This window comes from Hakea prostrata, chromosome 5 (assembly GCF_041222555.1).
Source record: "Hakea prostrata isolate BN-2017 chromosome 5, UWA_Hpros_2, whole genome shotgun sequence".
NCBI lineage: Eukaryota > Viridiplantae > Streptophyta > Magnoliopsida > Proteales > Proteaceae > Hakea > Hakea prostrata.
In genome coordinates, this window is record NC_142604.1 from 59354175 (window position 1) to 59379332 (window position 25158).

The following is a 25158-nucleotide window of genomic DNA, read 5'->3' on the forward strand; positions in this document are numbered from 1 at the left end:
TTACTATTGCACTAAAAAATATAAACACATGGATTTTCAGGTGAAGTTCATATTCAATAGAAACATTGTCCTTGAATTATTTTTCTTTTTGTTTTCTTTCGAGAATTTAATTAGGGATTGGTGGGGCCACATACTAATGGTTGTTGAAATTTTCAAGTTTGATTTAATTTTTTCACAATCACAATAATAAAAATTTTACAAACAAATTAACATATAAAATGTTAATTAATAGAAAATTTGGTAACATGCACAATGGTTAGCATTAGGTGATTTTTAATTTTAAATTTCAAATTAAAATTGGTATTTTCTAATATTTAGTTTTATTCAATGATATATCATTAGTAAATTAACTGAGCTTAACGGCATGTGAGAAGTCGAGTCGGGTTAAATTTAACTACTTTATTAACCCATCATTGGCTAATTTTAAAAAGTAAATGAGATAAAGTAATAAATTGATTTTCATGCATCCCCACGGCCCCACCATATTTTAAAAAAAAGGGCAAAAAAAAAAAAAAAAACCCCTAACCAGGTGAGTATTTGATCAGAAGTGTGCTCCGCCGCACGTACGCATTCGGCTTGTGGCTTGGCTAGTTTTCTCTGGCTCGGAATCCGGTTTCCGCATCCCACCTTCGCTCTGTATGCGGATGCCCTAATTACTCCACCTCGTTGGATTGTGTTGTTCAGTTTCGCACTCGTCTACTGTTGTAAAAACGTGTCAGAGTAGGTATACTTGCAGCGTTTGAGACTAATTTGAGAGGGAAAGATCATGGATCCGAAGCTTACTGAGGTGTCTCAGTTGTTTGAGAGATTCAAGGCTGCTTTTGTTAGGAAAGATCTCGATACATGCGCACATCTCCTCTCTCAGCTCAAGGTATTGTTTTCTACCGTTGTTCCTTTCTTGGACGTTTAATTTTGCTTAAGTTTAAATGCATCTAGAAACTTTAGACTTTGTTTCTCATTTTTGGGTTACTTCTACGGTGTTGAGATGAAGTTCTTAACTATTAAGGGATGGATTTATACAAAATATTTCGAAAACATTGTCAGTTTCCTTTTGGTTTCATGGTGCCTGGCGAGGATCTAGGGTGATTGTTTTAAATGGATGCTAAACTTCGATCCCTATTGGTAAAGAAGATATTGGGAAGTGCATATCATGGAGCTTAAGTTTATACCTATTCATAATGTCGAGGAATTTGTGATTGATCAAGTGAGATATTTGGAGTTATTGAAGATAGAGTAAAGAACAATGCAGAAGGTCTGCCTGGAATATAAACGTAGATGATGCTGTACTTAGTCAAACACAGTCTTTAATTTATTTTGTCGGAAGGGGGAGGATGAAGAAATGCAGAAGAAGAGAAGGAAGCCAAATAATGCTGAATTCATCATTACAACGTCTGTTGAGAGCTTTCCATGATTTGCTTATGGAGGAAGATTCAAAGTCCCTCCTTCCCCCATTTCCCAGCTTATGTGCCAACTAACTGGGCATGCCATGTTAATTATGTCACTGTACTTAGTTTCAGGTTGTTAACTATATAGAATTTTAAGGGGACCAAGCCAAACTTGCAAAAAAGAGTAGTGGTTTAAAAATTTCAAACACAAGAAGGTAGAGGGAAATGTTATCTGCAAGGCTGTGATCGTGAGAGTTCAAAGACAGAGTATCCATGCAAGCAGGGGAGCAAGTACTTAGACCCGGTAGACACTTCCTCTAGAGGAAGTGTTGCTGCTAGATCATTGTTTACTTATTGAATGAAGTGCACAAATAATTGTTCAGAGGGGGAAGGTGCGGTGGGACTGTATAGAAGATGAACCCGCATATCTATGAGTTATTTTTTTGGGATGTGAGTGCTGAAACAAGGTGGTGGTAAGTTACTTTTCCAATGAACAGTAAATGGTGGGACTTTGGGTATTAAAGGGGTGGGTTTTGATTTTTGAAGTACCACAGCAATAGAGGAAGCAATTAATGACCTTCTTGGAGTGTTTGCAAGTTTGTTCCCTGAAATTAACCGAACAAGGATGGGTTTGGATTTGAAGAGCAATATCAGCATTTTTGCACCCATCTTAGTTCTCACTTACAAATGGGGTCCAAGTCCCTAACTTTTATCCTTTACTGTAGACCATCTTGCCACTTCATTTACTGGGTTGAATGCAAATTTTTTTCGAAATGGTATGATTATAGAATTTGGTGTTGCAATTGCCATGATGGGGGAGAACCGTGAAATTCGAGAATTGCCAGGGTGCATAGAGTTCTGAATTCATATCCGAGGGTTTCAATTTGCAAAGCTATTGACGGAATACTCTAAGAAATTACTGAAATTTAACTGTGAGTGGTTGATCCAGCAGCAAATGTTCAAGTGAAAACTGGCTTAACTTAAAAAATGGTACTGCTCCAGGAACACTTGGGTTATGAACAGAGAGTTCACTTAATGCTTTGGGAAATTTTTTTACAGAGGGAATCATGTATAATTATGACCAATAAGAAATACTCCAGTAAGTTTTATAATCCTCAAGAACCCCATTGCACTGAGACCAGAGAAATGCAATTGATTGAGGGAGAATGTTTGGATCTGTGATTTATCATGAAGAAGAAGATGAAACAAAGACAGAAAAATGAATGTGTGCATGAAGCATTTGACTTTTAAAAATGTAACTATTGGTTCATTCTTCTGATTGGAAATTTCTTAATCGTTCTGGATAGTGATGAGTAGGATTGGTATGCTCAACACAGTCTGCATGTACCTGGACGAATAATTGAGATTTTTCTAACTCAAATAATGTAGGAGTGGAGAGAATTTAGTGTCAAAAAATTGACAATTGAAATTAGAGACAGATTGTCATTGTGTATTACTTTGGTCCTGTCAAGGTAAATGAATGTAATGCTACTGTGGTTTGTGGTGGCCTATTGAGCATTCAGTGAGTGGGATCTATCCTAGTTCACTCTCTGTTGGTACACTTCCTGTGATATGCAACTGTTGCTTATTAAAGTCTTTTTAGTTACATCACAAAGTTTTGTACATTTACAAAGAAAAGCTACTTGATCATTGACTCAGGAAAGGTCTAACCTATGAGATATTTCAATCCATATAAGTCCATTTCTGTGTTTTGCTTGCATGGAATGATCTCCTGCTGATTATAGACTTCCTTAATTCTTGATTACAACAGTTATTTGTTGACATGGCTTGAGGCCTTTTCATTAATCATATTACATGACATGGACTGTAATTGGCCTATCAAAGTGCAATCTCTTAGAAAGAAGAAGAAAATCATTTTTTTATGGCTGCTAATTGGGTCCCTCGGATTGCCGATTAATAACATTTAACAAATGTTTTAATTTTTCTTCCCCTAGTGATGGTTTTTTAGAAATTCTTTTGAAAGAAATTTTCTTTTCCTAATAGGATCTGTATTTTTATCGGATTAATAATAGGATCTGTATTTACTTTTTTCCTTCAGGTCTTGTTGACAGAATTTAAAAGCCTCCCACCATTGTTTGAAGATTCACCGAATGCTGTTCATGAGTTGACAGTTGCAAGTAACCATTCTTAACTTGAGCATTAATCTACCATGTTTCTATGTTTTTTATTGGTAATCGTAGTTGTGCAGATTCGGATAATATTCTGTTGCCTCTTTCTCATTTTTGTATGTTGAAAAGTAACAGTATTATGTAGTATGCTCTTAGTTATTGAAACTTGAAAGAAAGAATGCATTAAGAAGTCCTAAGCATGGTATTAGTTTAATTCTGAAATCAGAATGAATTGAGGGAGAAAAAATCTGTGCAATATCAAATGTTCAACCTATCCCTAAATGCCTCCCCCCCATCCCCACCCCCACCCCCAAAAAAAAAAAAAAAGACCACACCACCACCACCACAAAAAAGGGTGGCAAGAATTTCTCAATGCATTTGACAGTTTAAAATCACCAAAACATCATGTAGCTTCTTTCTCCTGCAATGTCATAGTAATTACTAATTTTCCACTGGTTGCTTCTATAGTAATTTTCAGTAATAACTGTATTGAAGTTCACCTTCTGATTTGTTCATTGACAAATGTAAGTAATCATGATTTGATCCTTTGGTTTGGGGTCAGATGTTGCTTCATTTTCATCAACCCGTTAGTTCTTGGTCCACTTATATCATTTGGCTGATAATGTTTCCAGAGTCCGAGGGTTTTCTAAATGTCTGATATGATTAATTACTTGATTTGAATTTCAGTTAGGAATGGGTGCTGGACAGCTAGAAATGGGGATTTCTCTCATCTTAAAATATTTCTCTTGTATTAATTCTAGTCACTGAATTTTTCAGCATCTCCATTTTCAACAATCCTGATATTGAACATCAGCATATGATCACCTTCCCCCGTCAGTTGGACCTTTTCTGAACCCAATTTCAAAGCCTTGCAGCCCTAGTCAGATGACTCAGAACCCTATCATAAAGCCAATGTAGCACCCGAATTCTGTAATATTGTTGCAAAAGTGTTATTTAGTTTCCACTTTCCACTATAATTATCTCAAACCTCAACTTATTGTGGTAAAGCAGCTTTACCTCCGTTTTTTTATTGGGGGGGGGGGGGATAATAACTCCTGCTCCCTTTATAAGCACCTCAATATAATGTAAACTAATTCTAGATGACCCCGTCACGGTTAAAATCTAAATAACATTACCTGTATCAATTTTCCTCACAAATCCTTCTCTTTCCTGCACTATCAAAACTAGCTTTGGAGCCTCAAGTTAAAAACCCCTGCTTTCCCCTGGCATTTCTTTTCAGGTTGAGCCCTATCTTGATTCTGTTTTTGTGTAAGGTTATATTAGTGCTTGCCGAGTTTTTTATTTTTTTATATTATAACTGTAAATGAAATGCCGTCTGCAAGGGTCGAACCCATGACCTCTCCACTGAGAAGTATGGATCTTTACCACTCAACCAACTCTGCATTGGCTAGTGCTTGCCGAGTTGTTGGCTGTTTATCTCTTCTGTAAAATCAGACAAATCTCCCCTTCTTTTTTGTGGTTTTGTGGTTTCAAAGTAACTGTACAACGCCGTATGCGAAGCTGAAACAAATACACACTGACACTTTACAGAATACAGAGTCACGGTGATCCTAGAACATAGCCTAAACTTTGGATGAGCAAACTCTCAACCGAAGAACTTGATGAAGGTTTAAATTAATATACCCTAGAGAACCTATGTGGGAGCTCAGCTGGAAAAATACTGAAGGAAGTTGCTGCTCAGATGATTAGAAATAGAAGTAGACAGTAAAGTAAATGTCACAAACAGTAAATTAGTAAGTAGAAGTGATGCAGAATTGAAGACATATTTACGAAAAAAGCCCATTGGGTTAGGCCCATCAAAGGCCTAAAGTTGTCACCTGAATCAGCCCATGGCTTCTGGGCTAGGGCTGTTTAGTGGGTTAAGTTAGCCCACATTTGTTGAACTCAGTCTGACCTAGCCTAAGTCTGTTTTAGAAAGTCAATAAAGGGGCTTAGTTGAATAAGAGACTCTTGTCAAAGGAGTTCTCCTTGTCAAGGTTAGGTGTGTGAGTTATTATAGGTGGTGGTGGCTGTGGTTGGATGTTGCCTTAATGTTTATGTCTCTTTAGAATGCTTATAAAGAGACTTTGTAGTGGTGAAGAGACACTTTGAATTGAATCAAATTGCTTGCTAGCATTCTTCCTCTTGGGACCCTTGTGTTTGATCGGTAGGTTGGTGTTTGATCCAATCGTCCACCTTGCGGTGTGGCCCGGTGTTCTTTGTTGTCCTTATTGTTCTCTTAATTCTCTTATATTGTTCCATCCTTTTCTTCTTTATAGTCTACTGCTGTTTTGAAGACCTATTTAGTCATTGTTCTTAAACCAATATCCTTGTTCTACCACTCCGGTTTTCAGCCTATCTTTATATCTGAATTTTATTTATCTTAAGTCTTATCAAATCTAAAGTTGATTCCCTGTGAAAGGTCCTATTTGGCTACTGTTTTGATCATTCAAATACAGTACTACATTAAGAAGCTGTCACAACTCACCAACCACCCATAAAATGAACGCGGATTTCAAAGAAAACAGAGTAACATGGTTTAATGTTAGCCCAGATTGACAACCAGATTCTTAGAATCTGTCGCCTGAAGGCTAAGCTATGTTGCCACAGATGGTAGACTGCTGGAAAAAGATTAACAGATTGAATAAACTTAAGTAACAGTATTAGGAATAAGACAAACACATAGAAGAGAAACTAGAAGAACTATAGCTGCTTGAATATTGATGGACAAGATAAAAAAAGATAAAACACTTACTAGAAGAGGAAGAGAACAAGATATGACCAATAGGCTTCAATACCTATGGCCATGGCCCATCGGTGGGCTTAAAACCACCCTTCCTCCTAGATTTCACCGCTAGGTTGTGATTGAATCATCACAGGTCACCAGAGCAGAAAATAGCTTCAACACCAAAATTGGGCTTCTTATGGCACTTCCAGTTTATTTGAGTGTAACAGGATTCCAAAAATAAAAACTTTCTATGGCTCGAGGAGTAGGCTGGCTGCCAAAGTAGTTATGGAAAGGGGAATGAGCAATGAAATTAGAAACACATGGAACTAGAAAGTCTTACTTAGCCTATCTATCTATTAACCAAGTAAAAATAAAAGGAAGATGAAGTTAATCGTAGTGACTAAGAAACTCAAAGATTTTGGCAGTTCCTATCATTCACAAGTTCCCATGCCACCGGTCCCTATGAGGCCCACAAATCTGTCAAAGAATTTCCTTAATAAATCCTTAATTCCTGTTGGGTATGGCCACATAAGGTGGAACATGGCTGTTGACATATGGCTAAGTATAACCAACATATGGATCCAAAAGCGGGCCTGACTGTGACTTGAATCAGTGGCCAGGAATGGCTTGTTTTAGGCTGGTGGTACTGCATCAGTATGCACTCAATGATGGCTATGGTGAATTTTGGTCCAACTTTCTTTTTATTAGTAATCTCAAGGCTAGGGGGTCAGCTCTTGATGCGATGGTTGAAGTTTGGGCCACCAGTATCAACAAGACATGGCACAGGTTCAAATCATAGGGCCTCTCCATGGCCCTTTGAAAACATGAATTTCTTTGCGTGATTTCCTGGTTAAATTCTAGGAAAAGACTAGCATACCCTAGTTTGAATTGACACGTTGATACTAACTTAACTTGAATCAATGTTAAACTGGTTTAAACTCTCAAACATAAATGAAATATTTGAGTCTAATTCTGCTCAGTTGTTGTACCCCTATTATAGGCCCACAAAGAATGCTCATTACCAAATAAAATAAACCCATCGGGTGAAAGGCATATATCATATATGACTGAACCCTAGACTTTTTCTTACGAAAACAAGCCCAAATTGGTGGTGGTTCTGCATCAGGGAATGTGGAGAATAGTCCCACATCAGTTAGCTGAGACCTTAAACTTGGGTCTGTACAAATTGATGTTATCTTTGTGTATGCTTTAGCTTTTGATAGGAAGCTTCGATGTACTCATCTGATTTATGGTGGGTCACCTGGGCTGGATTCAATAGACTTTGGATGGCATAGTAGGTTTCTGCCTGCTTTATCGTCTGTGTTGAAATTTGTAGGTTTCTGTGGGCCATTCTTAGTCATCCCTCTGTATTTTTTTTAAGTTGCAGTTATTTCCTGACTCAGACTTGCAATCAATTGTTGTGGCTGTGAACTTTCAGGAGATATATATGAACATGCTGTAGTTCTTAGCGTGAAGACAGAAGATCAAGATGCTTTCGAGAGGGACTTCTTTCAACTTAAGCCTTACTATACAGATACAGGGTAACTTTCTAATGACTAGTTACTATACGGATACTGGGTAACTTTCTAATGACTAGAAGAAACAAAGCAATGAAGTTATCATATAAAGCTTTAGTTTTGATGCAAACCTAATAGCTAATGGATGTTTGGGGGGCCTTTCGTTCTAGAGTAGTTTATTTCGTCAGCTACTCTTTCAATGTGGAAAGCTTTCCTTATAAGTGTTCTTTTCTCTGGTTGAACAGTGGCCGCCTTCCTCCATCGCCTCAGGAGTACCCAATCTTGGGCCTTAACCTTCTCAGGCTCCTTGTGCAGAATAGAATCGCAGAATTTCATACTGAACTAGAACTGCTTTCACCTGCTGCTCTGGAAAATCCTTGTATTAAACATGCTGTGGAGTTGGAACAGTCCTTCATGGAAGGGGCTTATAACCGTGTATTGAGTGCCAGGCAGACTGTTCCTCATGAAACTTATGTTTATTTCATGGATCTCCTTGCGAAGACAGTCAGGTAACATCTTGGAATCTGAACAACAATTTTGGCTATTGAAGTTGACTAAATGTATTGGAAACCGAAAACCTGTTGCATTGAAAAGGGATTTTTAGCTTGGGATCACGTGGTTTGGGTGGAAAGTTCAAAGGTCTACATTCAGGTCTTATGATATTGATATGACATGCCTATGACTACTAATTTGCTTTGTATCAATGCCAATTTGGATACACTACTTTAGGTTGCTCAAATTGTCAAAACTGAGATCTACCTGGTTTCTAATTCTAAGAGGTATTATTCCTTGAACCAGGATAATGGACAACATACTGTCATGGTTGTCAAAGCGCCCGTCTAGGCGGTTTTTCAACCGCCTTGTTTTGAACTCGCTTTGTTAACATACAATTTTTTTGCCATTTTTTCACTTAATTGCTTCCACTTTGTAGCCTTTTGCGCCTTAATTGCCGCCTAGACGCCAAAACGGTCACATTTTTGACATTTTTTACATAATAATATTTTTTCTTGATTTTTTTTTTAAATAAAATTTTATTCTACAAAGCCATATACAAACTTAATAGTTAGTCATTTTGGAATTGGGAATCAATGAATCATTAAATGGATAAGACACTTATTTGGCATCACACTATCATAAAAGTAAGTAAAAATGTAAAATTACTACTTTCATTTTCATTCTTATAATTTGATATAGTTTATAGTCAATGTTATGATGCTTGATGAGATGAACTTATGTTTGTGTTATTTTTTGAATAATCTTTTTAGTTATGATTCTTGAATGCTTTTTTTTTTTTTACGATAAATGTGATTCTTGATTGTTTGTTTAGTTTATAATAGAAATTTATTAGCATAAAAGTAGTCATTTTGAAAAAATTGGACCCAACTGCTTTGGTCACTTTATTGCCGCCAAGGCGCCGCTTTGTCGCCTAATTGCCTAGGTGGAACCCCAACCGCTTTGGTTGCCTTGCCACCTTGACAACCTTGACATACTCTTCTTGGTTGGACCTTTTTCACAACGTGGTACATAATGGGTTGGGTGGGTTTGTCAATCCTTTGCCACCCTAATCAAGGCTTGTGTTCTGATTTCTGAGTATCCACTCACAAAATGCCACCGTGGTAATTTGACATGGTCTATGGACCCATCAGTGTTGGGCCTTTACTCGAAGGTAAGGTGTGCCCTTTCTTTCCTTTCTGACAAGTTAAATCTGGGAACAAAAGATTATTTTCTCATTTAAATTTGAAATGGGAGTCTAACTTTTTATCACTTCTGCCTCTTGCAGAGATGAAATTGCTGGTTGTAGCGAGAAGGCATATGATTATCTATCAATTAGTGATGCCAAGCAGATGTTGATGTTCTCATCTGATCATGAGTTGCTTGAATATGTCAAAGAGGTAGTTCCTTTCCCCCAACCCCCCCTTTGGCTTCTGGTTTTTTGTATTTGGGAGGTGGATGGGTGGGTTAAGTTGCTTGTGTTATGTTGATAATGCATCTCATGATTGAATCTCACCTCTCACTGAGGATAAGGATCCATGTGGCTGGTTGTATTTAGCTGAGGTTTCCTGTTTGACAGCGCTTTGCTTTTTTTCTTTTATCTTCTTACTCTATTACTAGTTGAATCCACTTCTTTTCTTTATATATATGTATTTATTGGCTTGGATCCATGTAGTGGACCTCAGTAAGTTGGGATAAGAGTTTTTGTCGTCTTAGATGTAGGAATTTGAAAAATTGGAATGTATAGTTGACACTTACGGTTTGAATCTGGGTTTTATTGCATATACCCTCGAGGATACAACTGTTGATCCATTGTAACGGTGTTCTTTCCCCAACTTGAATCAGTCAACTCAGGAAGACGGCATGAATGATGGATCTTTCTACTCCTTTTACAATTCACATATCTTACAGGCAGTGTTGTTAAAAGTGGAAGTCCCTGAAAACTGTTTCCAGTGAATTTTGCATCCTAGTGCTTTGAACTGCATCCCAGAATATCGTTGGGATAGTTGTCAATATAATTATCTAAAATTAAAAGAAGTCCTAATTCCATCTTGGGATTCTGAATGTCTGACTGGAAAACTTCTTGATTTTGGTATCGGTTTCTCTGGGTCTTCCAATCATACTTGACTTTTCATGTGTCACTGGATACTGTTCCAGATGATGTCTGGTAGGCAGTGCTTGAAGGATCAAACTAGCATGTTCTGCTTGAAATTCATGTTGTTGCTCATTCTGGCCACATATTTTCTCTTGTTTGGTTTGGCGGTTTTCACGTCTTTCTTTTTTCCTAGCAGAATTTACGGTTTTCACATCAAATTATATTTCAGCTTTGCTGTTAGTTTGCACTTTTGTCATTAGTGTCTTGTTGAACAGTCTTGTTTACAAAAACTGTCTGAGCTCTGAAGCTTTGTTTATCCATGTTCTCATGTTTCCATGGAAACATTCAAACAAAAATCTGCAGTAAAATTGAACTCCAAATGATCTGGGGGGTCTGATGTTTGAGGGCTAATTTAGCATCTACACATCATCTGTTGTGTGCAGGATCACCCTGAGTGGGAGATAAAAAATGGGTTTGTATTCTTCCAGAAAGCAAAGGACTCTGCCCCTTGCAAGGAGATACCATCGCTACAACTGATCAATCAAACTCTCAGCTATGCCAGAGAATTGGAGCGTATAGTTTAAAGTTGCTGAGGTCATGGTATCGCATGATGCTTCTTCCAGAGTTTACACTGTAACTTGTAACAAATTAATACTTGAGCACTGTCACTGCAAAATGTTTTTGCAAATTTTTTTTCTCTTAGCTTGCATGTTTTCATTTTGATTGCATTTGGGATTTGCCTTCAGTGAAATGCATAAGATGATAAAATGAGATTTTTGATAAATCATAGGGGATTGCAGAATTCATGATGAACCCTAAAATTTGAGATGTATGGTGTCGTTTGGTCCTATTTTTTTTCTTCCCCCTCTTTTGTTAGGTGACCTTACCGAAAGTTGAACCTCGGCCAGGACTTTGGTGGAATTGTCGATACTAAATTCACGGAAACCTCATTCACGAGGGTTTGAATTGCCCTGGAATAAGCCCAATTCTGATGAAAACACCTGAAAACTGGAGCCAGGAAGAACTAATGATTTTCCAGCAAATCTTGTTTTTTTTCCTGAGACATGCGTCCATCCTCAATTCTTGAACTGAGGTTTTGAGAGAAATATAAAGGGTGATCCTGTCATCTGCAAATTCATCTACTTTTGTTTGATCTTAATTTTAATTTTTCAGAAAGAGTTGGGCATGCTGCAGTTCCTCCATGGTATGATAATTTGTCTTATTCCTATGAGAATATAGATGCTTCTCATTTCCTCTTCGAAGGTCCACATGGAAGGAGCAGGATTATAGGCAATTGAAGAAAAGAAATTAGGGTTGAAGCCTGAAGGAGCAAATCTAATGATTGGTTTGATCCTTCTTTTGGAGGGTTTTTTTCCAATGAGTGTTCAATGAGTTATAGAATTTACTTGTATGGTATATTTTAATTCAATGGTTAAGATAAATTTAATGAGTGCCCTTGAATTAAAATGTTACGCGTTGAATTTTATAACTCATTAAGTATTTGTTGGAAGATTCTACCAAGTAAAGAAACCGATACAATGCCCAAATGGAAAGACTGAAATACCAACAATCAATGAGAGATTGCAAAGTAAGAGTTCAATTGAAACTTGAATCGAAAATTACGGAAAGTTCAATTGAAACTTGAATTGGAAATTATTGGGGGAAGGTTGGCGCAATGTGTGCCAAAGGCTTCTTCAAGAGTAAGGGTAATTTTCCTATATAGTCTTTATCCCATCAAAGTTTTCTTGAGAGATTACAACTTTGGGCTATCGCACATTATATTTTTGTGAATATCGAAAACCGAAAACCGAAAAAAAAAACAAAATCACTAATAATTTTAAATTGTATAACAAATTTTTTTTTGAAGATAAATCCTAGCATTTTACTTGCCTATTTAGGAAATATAGTTCTCCATGGATTACTCTCACTAGTTGTTTATTTATCACAATTTATATTTCTAAGTAATCCTATGTGGTTTTTGTTCTTAATTATCTTAAGATAAAATATATCTAAGAAAGTATCAGTTTTGGGAAAATTAAACCTAAATTCATCTTCATGAAGGATTGGGAAGGCATAGCACATGGATGGCATTGAATAAGTTCACATGAGTTTGGAGATTTCAAATCTATAAATTTCAAATCTATGGAGTTATAATTTATTAAATTAGATGTTTGGTTGTGGAATGAAATCTGTGGATTCATCTTAAAAAACTATTTGATCGACTTGATTTTTATGAATGTGCAAATGTATAGCTTTTTTGAAATCTTTAGATTTCACCCCTTACCCATAAATCTACAGATTCACGTTTTTAGTGTAAAAATGTGAATCTCTAGATTTCATGAATCTAGAGATTTTTACAACCAAACGAATATAATTCTCAGATTCATGAATCTAGAGATTTGAAATTTCTGGATTCATGTAACCAAACAGGCCCTTAATTAATGTACTTCTAATTTTAGTAAAATTTTCAGCGTCTTGTCTTGATAGCTTCCGGTTGAACCATTTTGGGTTTTCATCTGCGTTAGCCTTTCTTCACCTGCGGCTGCCAGCCTGCAAGGCGTTTATGTCGACATGGATATTAATTGGATTTTTGAAGCCTAATTTCTCTCTGGTTCGAATTTGAAGCGCCAAAGAGTCTTGACTGTTGATGAATCAGTTTTATCCGCTAAAAGCCTCTTCTGCAGATTAGGTTTTTATGTAGGAGTGTGAGTGATGGAGGATCTCTTGAAGAACCATTTGTTTGCTGCCCATGCCATTGCTGCTGCTGGCTCCGTAACGTTTGGAACTTTTATCACTCATCCTCTGGACACACTTAAAACCCTAATCCAGGTATAACTTTTTAACCCTTTCCTTCGTGTTTGTTAATTGTTATGCAAAGAATTCCAATACTGTATATCATAAATGCTGCTTATTAGGGTGGATCATAGGTTGGTGCAGGTCCCGGCAAACCTTTGGAAGCAGCTCAAGTTCTGGAGAGGATTCGAACAATAAGAGGGGACTTAGGTGATTTTGAGATATCTGTCTCTTTCAATTGTTGTTATGGTCTTTCATTTTGGGGCCGGGCATCCTGTTAAAAATTATTGAGTTATTTCGGATTAGATTTTCAAGCGTAAAGTAATGAAGCTAGTTAAAATTTTCTATTTTAGTGATCGATGAACTGATATCATCTCTAATTTATACTTGGGATAAGCTGAAAGCAGGGATATTCTTAAAATTCCCTTTATGATATTCAAGTAGAATTAAATAAATTGTGCCCGAAGAAAAGAGAAAGAAAGCGAATAAATATAGGTTTTATAGCTCAAAAAAATAAAAATAAAAATGAACATGCTCTGGTTTTGCTGGAGCAAATTGTAAGCTACTTGATGTCAATAACATGACTGTTCTGAACTGTGTCTATCAGCATGTGCTCTGATTGAATAGCGGATGGTTGAGGCATTTTTTGATTACAGGAGTTCACCAGCAGTTTATATAGTGATATTTGGTTGTTTAGTAAGGAGAAATAAGAAGAGTGCTTAAATTAAAAACAAATCAAGAATTTTTATTTTATTTTATTACTATTATTTTGGGTTGATTCCATTTCCAGCCGGGGTACTGCTAAAAGAGAATACTAGGAGATGTTTTGCATTCTATATTTCAAAGAATTTCATGGATAGCACTTTATACTACTCTGGGTGATGAGACATTGGGGTGTGGGTATATGTTAGGGAGATTCTGTACTGTTTGGTTTCTCAAACTTTTTACTCAAGCGGCGAACATATTAACTAGACCAGGTTATAATTGATTTTTTTTTAATAAAATATTTCTTTCACATTCTATCCTCTATTTAATTCTTTACTGAAACAAGAATGCTTATCTGAATACATTAGAAAAACTATCCTTGCTTACAAGAGTAAAAATTCTTTCATGTTCTATCTTCCATTCAATTCTGTATTGAGACAAGACTCCATACCTTAATACATTATTACAGGAGCAAAGTTTCTCACATTCGATCTTCCGTGCAATTATTAACTGAGACAACGATGCATACCTGAATACATTAGAAAATCTATCCTTTCTTACAACTCTTTTGACGTTTGATTACCAATTTTGAAGTTATAGTGCATGCTAACAGTAACAATTGCTGCTAGAATTTACCCTTTGAAGCCTTATGCTTTTGCATTTCCATTTCACTGTGCTGTTGATTAAATAAAGCAATCCTTTGAATCTAACAGCTAGCTGACTCCATTAATTTACCCTTTGAAGCTTTATGCTTTTGCATTTCCATTTTGCTGTGCTGTTGATTAAATAAAGCAATCCTATGAATTTAACAACTAGCTTTTCCATTAAATGAGCAATATTAATTTTATTTAATATTTTCGTCTTTAAACTCTATACTTTGTGAAATATCTTTGAAGAGAGCTTTTGTTAACCTGCTTCATTATTTTTTAAAGCTAATGCCATGATTCTTGTATGTAAATCTCATTGCAAGTTACATAGAAGAAGTGGAAATGACTTGAGAAGTAACTCACAATGTTTTTTTCATTGAGTTCTTTCATTCTTCTTTCTCCGTAATTGGGATGGCAGTTGGATACGATTGATAGCTGACATGTTTCCAAGGGGAGGGGTTTAATATCATACAAACTTTCTAATGTTGGATTCAGATTTGATTTGGTATTACCCCAGGGCTATGACAAGCTGACTATAGAGTCTCAACAGACAAGACTCGAAAGGCTTGTCCACCCACTCCTCCTTACTTCCTTTCTCTAGGATATGGCACCTCCTAGCCTGCTTCCCCAATTGGCTTTTCCCATGGGTCATCCTAGCTTTTTCTTCCAGATTTATTGGTGTAGGTTTTCCATTTTCCAACTTGAGATGGTCTGCCTCATGTTGTGATATTACAGTTTTCTGGATTTCTCTTGGTGATTTGTTGTTTGGTATAGTTTTTGTTTCAGCTTCCATGTCAGTGGCTTTTGGTATCTCCGGACTTGGGGGCTATTGTAGTTGTTGTCCTTCATGAAGGTTCCATTGGAACTTCTATAATTGTTTCATTTTTTTTGCTTGTTTTGCTTTTCTTTCTACCATCCTCTGTCAATTGATGAATTTCTCTCATCTCACATGATCTATTTTGTCCCTGTTTGCCCTCTGCCCTGATCTTTTCACATATGAATGTATTCAGTATGGGGGTTAGATGTGCTAGGCTCAGGTTGGGTTAGCCCGGAAGTTATGCTGTTTCTATTGCACTTTTCTGGTTTCATTGGCTTTTTTTACTCCCTCGTTTGGGGGTGGAGAATGTAAAAAAGACACTTAGAAAAATGCCCATACTGTATCTAGTTTTAGATCATGTACCTTTTTGTTCCTTCCGGAAATGCTCATACCATATCTAATTTTGATTACACATTGTTGTTTGCTGAGGTGAACTCTGTATATGATTGTATTTAGGTTTGTATTCTGGTTTTGGGTGGTCCACATTTGGAAGGCTTCCTGGTCTAGCAGCTCGTTTTGGAGTCTATGAACTTTTGACAGCTTTTTATAAAGGTAGGATCACTTTCCTTTTTCTTAATTTGGAGTAAGTGCATGCTTTCAATAGTTTTATTTGATTCAACCATCTTTCCTATTTTGCTTGTAAAATGGTTATGCAGTTCTCTCATGTGGAAACAACATTTCTTTAAATTTCCTTTACCAGCTGTGACGAAATTGTGAAATATTATAGTAAGTTATGAGAATGAAAGGAGGATCAATGGTACATTGAGAGAACAATAAATGAAGAAAAGATGGGCCTTCACATTTTCTTGAACATTATCAGCAGTTTGTTGTTTAATGAAACTAATTTTTGGCAGTAGCTCTTTAACACACCTCACCTGAACTATTAGGTTCAGGGTATAATTGGCATGCTGCACATAACATAATCTAGGATCTCATAGCTGAGGGCCACATCTCACATCCACATCATAGATCTCAATATCAATGGTATAAAGAGAATCCATTAATCATTAACTGCAGGAAAATAATTAAACTGTATTAACTCAAATGATTTAGTTTCTCACCAAGATATCTGTCAGTGTACTATCTACTTGTCTTATTACACCCAAAACCCCGTTATGTGGCGATGGAGCAATCAAATGAGTTAACAACTTAAGTATTATGAAAAATATCTGATGTTCATAAGCACAAACCGATTCACACACGACAAAAGTCGTGTCTATCTTATGTGCCACCTGAGCACTCTCTTTTGGTGTTGGAACATCACCTGTCACGATATCTATAAGAAACATTCACCGAGGGATAAGCTCCCCAACACAACTTAGTGAGTGGAGAATTGGCACCATGGCAACTATACTTGCTAATCTGTCATGCACTCAAGTACTAAAATCTGAACTTGTTATTAGAGCTAAGACTTGGTTTGATAGTTGAAAAGGCCACCACAACCTCCACTTCCACTAAAACAATAAGGATCCCAACAGAGAATGGAGATTTCTGTAGTTACTTTGGTATTTAAGTTTTCTTCATTTGGATCCATAGTGATGTGAATTGCGTATCTGTGAGGAGGTTTGGAGCAGACCATCATGAATCCGAGCTGTCTTCAAGTATATATGACATTTCACCTGGTCTAGCTTGCAGTATTTTGTTCTCTCCAGCTTAGGGCTTTTAGAGCAAGGAGTTGGAACCTTTCAGCTCACCCAAAAGGTCCTTGAATTGTTGTGTAAATGCTGAGTTTAGAAACTATGTGATCTGGTTGCAGTGTGTCAAACATGGCATCATTTCTTTAGCATTGGCTGGAGCAAATTTTGCATCTCACAGGCTCTTTTGATCTATGGACTCACAATCAATCAAGTTTGGTCAGCAAGGATTGATGATTCCACTTATAATAGATGGTAGAAGTGATTTACAGTTGAAATATTACTTTTGTGGATGCTTTCTTGCTGTTACTGTGGACTTCCTGATTTCTGGGTGAAGTTCTTTTTCTGCAAAGAAGAGGTTCTGCTGTGGGTAGATTGTGAGCTTCCCCTCTGGTTAGCATATCCAACCAGACCCTTTTTTTTTTTATCAGTTCTTCACAATGTCAGAAGTTAGTGGTCGGTGCACAGCCTGAGTGTCCTTGTTACGGAGAGTGACTCCCCAAATATCCGTTTTTTTAAGTTGGATATGACTGACTCTATTAACTTGTCCTACTTGTTTAAGCTATCCTGGGATGATGTAGGACAGGTTAAGGAAACCATATCAAACCACAAGCCAGTCCTATTCTAGCCATACATATGATTTATTGAGGTTTACAGGTCATCGTATTTGAAAGAACAATGCAAGGCACTTAAGAAATGTGATAGAATATAACAACGATGGATTATAATTGTGTTTTCTTTTTTCTGTTTATTTTTTTTGGTCGTGGAGCGTTAGGGATCAGAAAATGATGGCTGATGGCAAACAACAATGATACTCATCAAAGTATGTCATTACTCGCTAAACTAGTGAATCATGCACACAAACTGTTGCCACCTAGTTTAGTAGTAGACTATATTGTAATTGGGAAGTTCTGGAATTAAAATAATCAGTGAGGTAACAGATGCATGTTTCTGTAGACTGTTACAGTGGAACAGGTAATCCACATATGCCAAATTGTTATCTACTCCGAAGATTAGAGAATTGGAACAAATAATTTTCTTATCTTGTTGACCTTGTTTTTATTTTGTTAATGGGTTGTCTTATTTATGGTCTATTTAAGTTCTGCCACAATTTGCATTTTTCCTTTCTGCAGATGGACGGGAAGACCATTATGTCTATGTGTCTGAGGCCCTTTTGGCAGGCATTGCAGCTGGTGCCATAGAAGCTCTCGTTAGCACTCCATTTGAACTTTTTAAACTTCGTGCTCAGGTTACTGCTGCTGTGGATCTCCCAGCTTCTTCATCTGTCACAGCTAACCAAGTCAACACACCAGTAACTGCTAGATTTCTGCATGGGTATAGTCTTGATAAGAAGGCATGGGACCATACTGCTGAACTTTTGTCCCCTCTATCTAAGAAGCATCCTAATATGGTGAGTGCTCTAAAAGAGTATCCATGGATGCTGACTGGTTCTGGAAAACCACCTGCTGTTTATGATGTTAAGACGCCCATAAGTATCATTTCCTTGGAAGGGTGGAATGCTTTGTGGAGAGGCCTTCGACCAGCTGTAGTTAGGGATTCCATTTTTTGTGGTGTATTCTTTTCAGGCTGGCAGTTTTTGCACATAGGGATGCTGGAGCAGAAGGCAATAAAGATGAATCCTCCACCCAGGTTTTATTTATGCTCTATTACATGATGTTTCTTGCTTTGAGTTGACTTTATTTTCTTTTCACTCTCTCTTAGCTGTATCTTGCTTTTGTCTTGCTCTGTATTATGGTCATTATATTATTCATTTGTACCAAGACAGTTTTTCTTTTTTTTCCATTTTAATACACAATTTTGGAAGACTAAAGAATTCTTTCCATCTAAAGTATTTTCCTACTTTGATATATGAATTTTCTCCCAAGAGCATCATATACTGGCAGTATTAAGTACTAAATGTTGGGTTGCTTTTGCAGCCTATCTGAACCTCGCTGATCTGGCGAGAGCCATCAGGTTAAACAATTACTGGTGGCCTAGGTTCATGGTGAGTGTTTAGATTTATGTGTCATGGTTACTATTTTGTTCAAGCATATGAGTTAGTCCATGTCCCAAACCAACCTGCCCAAGATTGACCTATTTTTCTATAATTTTTTATTTTGTTTGTTCCATGTTATGCATACACTGATCTAAAATGGGAAATCAATGAATGACTGAATTGGTGTGCTTTGCACGAAAGCAGGTTGTTTTATAAGGTCTTTTCCTGTTCTGACCAAATTTGATTGGCTTAGAAAAGATGCCTAGATGGTGCCATTTGTTGGGATACACTACTCTTGCCTATACTTCAGTATTTCATTCCAGTAGGCCCTTCTGGTCAGACTAAATGAGTGGAGTGAAATAGTGAAATTTCACATTTTCTGAAACAGCATAATTTTCCATTTCTTTCACTTGGCCATCAGGAGGGGCAACTGGCTGCAAGGACATAAATTTGACACAGTAGAGAAGTTTGCGCTTCCTGTTTCATCATGGACTTATTGAAATTAGTGAAATTTTGGCGAGTTTTTGGATTCTGCTCTTACCCATGCATGTTATGCTTGAACTCATGTGTACACCATGTATGGATTGGAAAAATGAAGAAAATTTCCTTTGGAACTGGGTGCTGTTCTTCCTGTTGTTTGTTACTTCACCATCCTTAAGATTCAGTTTTGATCCCATTGTCTTTAGGTCCATTGAAGAAATTGGTCCTGTATCTCCTTTGGCTGCTAGTCTTGCTGCTGGATTTTCTGGTTCAATAGCTGCTGCTGCTTCTCACTGCTTTGACACTGCAAAAAGTCGTTCACAATGTACTGTGGTGCCCAAGGTATGTAACCTTCCTCTTCAGCAAACTCTCAGATCATGGTATTTTCCAGGTACTGCGTGTGCAAATACGGTATATTTGTTATGGGACTAGGACCCAAGCTTGCAACTTTCATGTATTGGAATCAGACTGGGTCTATCAGCCAATTCCAATTAATCAACAGTTCAACACTAGGTGGTTGGTTACTAGTAGTACTGGCAAAAAATCAGGCAGGTTCAGTTCATCTGTCTGAATCAGGACTGATTGCTCCTGGATCCTTCTCATATCAAGGTTCATATCCTTGCCTAACCTTCTGAAGTACTTAGGTTTTGTTGTCATTGGCCCAAATGTTATCTAGTTTGATTTTGTTTCCTAGTGTGACTTGAACTATGCTTGTAACTTTATGTGCACCAACATTTGTTGATTCCCTGGTTTTCGGAAGTATCCGGAACTAATATTTTCTTGAAGTCAGCACAAATTATAACAAAATCCTGTAACTTAAGATGTTATTGTAAATGCCTATAACAAAATGGGAGTATTTACATTTTCCTATGTTTAGTGAGAAAAAATCAATTAAAGAGTATCTGAAGCTCTTAGTTGCTTCACATGAAACTTCCATGCTCACAGGAGGAAAAAGAATAAAGTGTAGTTGAGGAATGGCGGACCCCCCCCCCTTCTCCCCTTCCCTGCCCACTACCTTGTTGTCTTCCCCTACCACTCCTGCTCCATGGACATCTCTGTTTTCCTCGCCCTCCAACCCCTCCAAAGTTGGGATCCCTTGCATTCTTTGCTCTCTCTGTTGAAGATGGCTGTGTCATTGCTTTTTGTCCGAATGGTGTTCTCAACTCTGAAGCCTCAACCTGGAGTTGCTGTCTTGTTGGCAACTTCCTTGGCTCGAGATTCCCCCTTCCACGTCGTGCAAGCCTTTGTGACCAAGCAATGGAAGCCCTCGGGTTCTCTTGAGATCTTCCTGCTCAACCATCGCTTCTTCCTCTTTAGATTCTCAGTCAAAGAGGTGCTAGAAGAACGGCCGTGGATGGTTGGTAAGAAACCTTTATTTCTTGGACCTTGGCATCAAAATTTGCTTCTCACACGTGAAAACCTTGCTTCTCTCCCTCTTTGGTTCTCACCACCGAGACTCCCTTTTCACTACTGGTGTGCTGACAGCTTGAGTATTGTTGATTCTGCATTAACTTCTCCTCTCTTCTCAGACACCAGAACCCTCAAGATGGACGGCTATCTTTCGCTTGCATTTGCATTGTGTTTTCTGCTGTGGCTCCTCTTCCATCTTCAATCCAATCAAGGAGGAATCTGGTAGCCACACCACTATTTGGTATGCAAGTGCTTTGGTAACTTTACTTGTGCTGCCGGCACCCCCTGTGTCTAGTGGAGCTTCTGTAGACCCTCCAAGAGGCTTGGACCAGTCATGCAGTCTCAACAATTCTCGTCCTCCTCGGCGGAGTTCTGACTCTGTCAAGGTTTCCCTGTCTGATGGTGCAGTGAGTCAATCCGGACTTGATCTTCCTGCAAGTCATTCCTGCTCTTTACAAATCACTTTGTAGCTCTCTTAGTGGATGATCTCCCTGCAATTCTCACTGATTTGTGCTACTCTCCTTCTCCTATTGATGACTCCACTCTCACTGCTACTTTCTTACCCCTGGATCTGATACAACCCTTCCTCCCCTTGTGGTCATTCCTTCTGGTTTTTCTGGTAACCCTGTCTCCAGGAGTTTCTTCCTTACCGTCATCGGGAGCAAGTTGGCTGCTCGATCTCTCTCTCTCTCCCCCGTTCTTGCTAGTCATCTCCCTTTCTTTGGCTCCCCTGCCGCTGATAATCCCTGTGGCTCCGGTATCCTCTGCCGGCTCAGTTCTGGCTGTGATGCTGTCCTCCGTGAGCTTGTCTCCTCAGTCCCACTGCTTGCCTGCCACTCCCTTACTATTCCTTGTACCTCTCATTCTTTTTTTTAATGCTCTACATGTGATCAAATGTTAAAATAAAAACAAACAAAATCAAAAAAGTCGCCATCTCACCTCTCTCACTCTAATCCCTACTTTGTGGTCTCCCTCCACCCGCGCAACCTCGTGAGGCCCACCCTGTCCATTCTTCCTGTTCTCTATCTCCTTTCCGTGTCATGGATCTCCCCCCTTCTTCACTCTCCTTCTAATCCATCTTTTGGGTTGGGGGCCGGGCTTGGCAGAGGGGGGGGAGGGTGAGGGCTTTGGGGGTGAGAAAGGGCCTTTTTTTTTTTTGCTTCTAATGAATCTAATCAACTTGGGCAAGTAATGTCCCAAAAGGAAACAAAAATTACCACTTAGTAACTTCCTAGCTCTAAAAGGGGGGGGGGGTTTCATCTGGGCCCAACCTTTCCCTCACCTCCTTCTCTGCTGGGAGAGCTCCTACCCCTCCCCTCCCCTCCCTCCTCGGTCTTCTATTGGGCCCATCCTTGCTCCCTTCTCCTCTCCTGCTGGCCCCTCTTTGGGCTTCACTCTTCCTCTTTCCCCTTTCCCCTTCCGCGAGTATAATCTTGATCTCATTTTGGTGGCTGCTGGTGAGCCTGGGGGCTCTTCTGACATTGAGGTTCCTTCTTGGGACCATCAAAGGTCAGGTCAGTTGGTAGTGATCAATGCCTCCCTAGTGGGGAGGTCAGGGTTCATTTCTCCCTGATGGTATATCTAATAGTCCCCACTCCTTGTGCTTAGGAAGTTAATATAAAGCACCATTCTAAAGAGACAGCTTCTCCACCTCTTTCGAATTTGTTGGAGAAGTTCATGCTCAACAAAAGGACACCACTCCCTCGCTGATAATTATGTAGTTGAGTTCCCATCAGTGAGAAGAAAAAAAGCAAAAAAAAAAAAGCAGAAATAATTTGGCCTGAGTTTATTTTGGGTTTTGTTCTTGGCCTTTGAGGCCTAGCTTCTTCCCCCCCCCCCTTCTCCTTTTGTTTGGCCTTGCTGGCTTTTGTAGGGCTTGGCCCTTAGCTCTCCGGTTGTACTCCGCCCCCTCTTTTCTTTCCTTCTGCTAATGAATTTCTTATTCACCCCCCCCCCCCCCCAAAAAAAAAAAAAAAAAAAAAAGAAAGAAAGAAAAAAAGTGGGTTTATATCATAGTTGTCAAAGCGTCTGCCTGGGCGGCTGCCACGCACCTAGGTGGATGCCTTGTCGCCCTTGCTTGTCGTCACCTTGGTTTTCGTTGCCCTCTATCGCCTAGCATTGCCTTGTCGCCTTGACACCCATGGTGTATATTGGATGTTTACCCTTAATATTTTGTCAATATGACTTTCTCTGAGAGAGAGAGTGTCACTGGGGATTCAGTTATGTTTTTATTTCATGATTGTTTGGTTTCTGTGCTTCATCAAGTAGGGTCTTGGATGCGGTATGCTCTCCATAGGAAGTCCAGGTGATGTCTTACCGTTGGAATATGCAAGGCACATCTCATCCATAAGACCTGCTAAGCTGTGACATGGAGAGATTTTATATTTTTGTTAGAGAAATTTTAAAAAATAATAAACTGGGATCAGGTTTCCGGCACATTCTTACCTGGGCATCCTATCTTGTTCTGAACATTCCACAACATGGGCTGAGGATTTAGTCATGCACCTTCCAGATTGTCAAATTGTTTAGCAATCTGACTGTTAGAATATGGGACATCGTGTCACCTAACAAATTTTCTGGTTGATCGCAAGAGTCAACTGTGTGGGCTTTCCCCTTGGTTTTTTAATTGTTTCTGTTGGAGCTCCCTTCCCTAGGACCTTTTTTTTCCCTAAAATATTTTCACTACCCTAGAATGATATTTGGAAATTTAGATTTGTCTGAAATCTTTACCATATTTTGTTGTTCATATGCACATGTCCAGTAAATTTAGGTCCTGTTACAAACCTTTAGCTAGGTAAACAAATCAAGAGAAGAAGAGAAGGAAGAAGAGATGCAAGCTGCAAGATATGGGAAAGAGCAGCCAGCAAAAGGATTTCTATTCTGTTGCTGGAGGCTCCCTCCCCTTATATTGATAAAATATCCACAATTTGGGGTTTAGATATTTATCCCTAACATCCTAAAATAACCCTAGATTTTCAACATGTCCTAACCCCGAATGCTGCATGATTGCCATTAAGGGTATGATGGATTCTAGATTTCAAAAAGATACTGCTATGATTTTTTTTTTTTGTGGGGGGGGGGGGGGTGGAGTTGGGTGTTGAAGGGTTTACAATGATGTCTTTTTTAGTTTGTGGGTTTGACTATTATGTTAAGCATCAAACTTGTTTCTTCTCTTCCTTCCCTATACATTTGGTTGGAAAATGGAGAGTAAATTTGGTTATATTCATTCATGGATTCATTGAAAATGTCTATGCTATATCTTATCATTTTCAAGAAAAACAATGAAATAGAAAGAGGCATTATTCAATCATGTGTAAGCCCAGTCTATGTTAAATACTCAGATGTTGAATTGTTGTGCAGTATGTTTCAATAGAGAGAAAACTTCTCCGGTGGAAACAGCCGGGATATTGGATTGAGAGGGTTTCAGGGATCCACCCCGCTGATAGGAACTACCTGTTCCGAGGAATTTGGTTGCGGATGGCTCGTGGTGGACTTGCGTCATTTGCAACAGTGGGGAGTTATTTTTTGGCTGTTGATCATCTTGTCCCGAAGTGAAGTAATTAGCAGAAAGATATCCATTTAGAAGCTGCATCCTGGAAGATGATGTGCTTTGTAGTCTTAGCTTTTGATGTCAAGACTCCAAAACAGCATGCTAGCATTCGTTATTGACATTCATTTTTTGTAAACCAGGTTCTTTATGTTATCTATATTTGGTTCATTAGGGTGTAACCATGCTTGAAGCAGAAGAAACTACTGAATTTTGAAAATTTGTTGTATATTCAACACTAGCTGTATGTCTGTATCTTGTTCATTTTTTGGTTGTAAAGGTGCAGAGGCTGATCCAAGAACACTGTATTTGGTCCTAGTCTTGTGAGCAATTCTGGGACTGAGATTTTCTTGACATTTTTTGAATAAGGAATCTTGTGTTACTTTTTTGCCCTTTTAGTACATTACATTTCCCAGCGAGGGTAATCATTTTAGCTTAGAATTGAACCTTCATGTTTCTTTTTTTGGTTAAAAAAAAAAAAAAAGAAAAAAAAGAAAAAAAAAAATACAGGCAATCCTCTTTTTTTTTGGGGGGGGGGGGGGGAGTCCGGATCAGTGCTCCCCAACGGCTTTACCACTATAAATACAGGGGGACCGAGTTGGGTGATGGGATCTTTTTATTTATTATTTTTTACCTGTGGGTCCCACATGATTTGTGGTGGTAAAGCCGTTAGGTTTAAGTGCTCTCCTGACGGGGTGATGCTCCGGATTCGGGGAGGGGGGTACCCCTAGAATTGCTAATGACAGATTAAATGGTGCAACCCGCTAGTCAATCAATTTAGTT

At 38.4% G+C, this 25158-nt stretch overlaps 2 protein-coding genes across 2 annotated transcripts; both read left to right on the plus strand.

Moving 5' to 3' along the window:
* Window positions 1–549: 549 nt before the first annotated feature.
* Window positions 550–11204, plus strand: LOC149016862 (26S proteasome non-ATPase regulatory subunit 8 homolog A). Its single transcript, XM_089154898.1, has 6 exons — window positions 550–871; window positions 3445–3523; window positions 7681–7783; window positions 8005–8268; window positions 9540–9651; window positions 10790–11204. Exons 1-6 carry the CDS (start codon window positions 767–769, stop codon window positions 10928–10930), a joined length of 804 nt encoding a protein of 267 aa, XP_089011024.1. The 5' UTR covers window positions 550–766; the 3' UTR covers window positions 10931–11204.
* Window positions 11205–12878: 1674 nt separating this feature from the next.
* On the plus strand, window positions 12879–24762 carry LOC149016863 (Mitochondrial substrate carrier family protein). Its single transcript, XM_089154899.1, has 6 exons — window positions 12879–13175; window positions 13274–13349; window positions 15765–15860; window positions 18076–18592; window positions 19625–19760; window positions 24189–24762. The coding sequence occupies exons 1-6, from the start codon at window positions 13059–13061 to the stop codon at window positions 24381–24383; spliced, it is 1137 nt and encodes a 378-aa protein (XP_089011025.1). The 5' UTR covers window positions 12879–13058; the 3' UTR covers window positions 24384–24762.
* Window positions 24763–25158: the final 396 nt, after the last annotated feature.

What these genes read in the sequence shown, in the direction of transcription:
- LOC149016863 (XM_089154899.1), top strand. Translation starts at nt 13,059, where the DNA reads ATGGAGGATCTCTTGAAGAACCATTTGTTTGCTGCCCATGCCATTGCT. An exon ending in AAGATGAATCCTCCACCCAG is followed by an intron (nt 18,593 to 19,624) that starts GTTTTATTTATG and finishes CATTGTCTTTAG; the next exon opens with GTCCATTGAAGAAATTGGTC. An exon ending in AATGTACTGTGGTGCCCAAG is followed by an intron (nt 19,761 to 24,188) that starts GTATGTAACCTT and finishes ATTGTTGTGCAG; the next exon opens with TATGTTTCAATAGAGAGAAA.
- LOC149016862 (XM_089154898.1), top strand. Translation starts at nt 767, where the DNA reads ATGGATCCGAAGCTTACTGAGGTGTCTCAGTTGTTTGAGAGATTCAAG. An exon ending in ATCTCCTCTCTCAGCTCAAG is followed by an intron (nt 872 to 3,444) that starts GTATTGTTTTCT and finishes TTTTTCCTTCAG; the next exon opens with GTCTTGTTGACAGAATTTAA. An exon ending in CTCCTTGCGAAGACAGTCAG is followed by an intron (nt 8,269 to 9,539) that starts GTAACATCTTGG and finishes TGCCTCTTGCAG; the next exon opens with AGATGAAATTGCTGGTTGTA.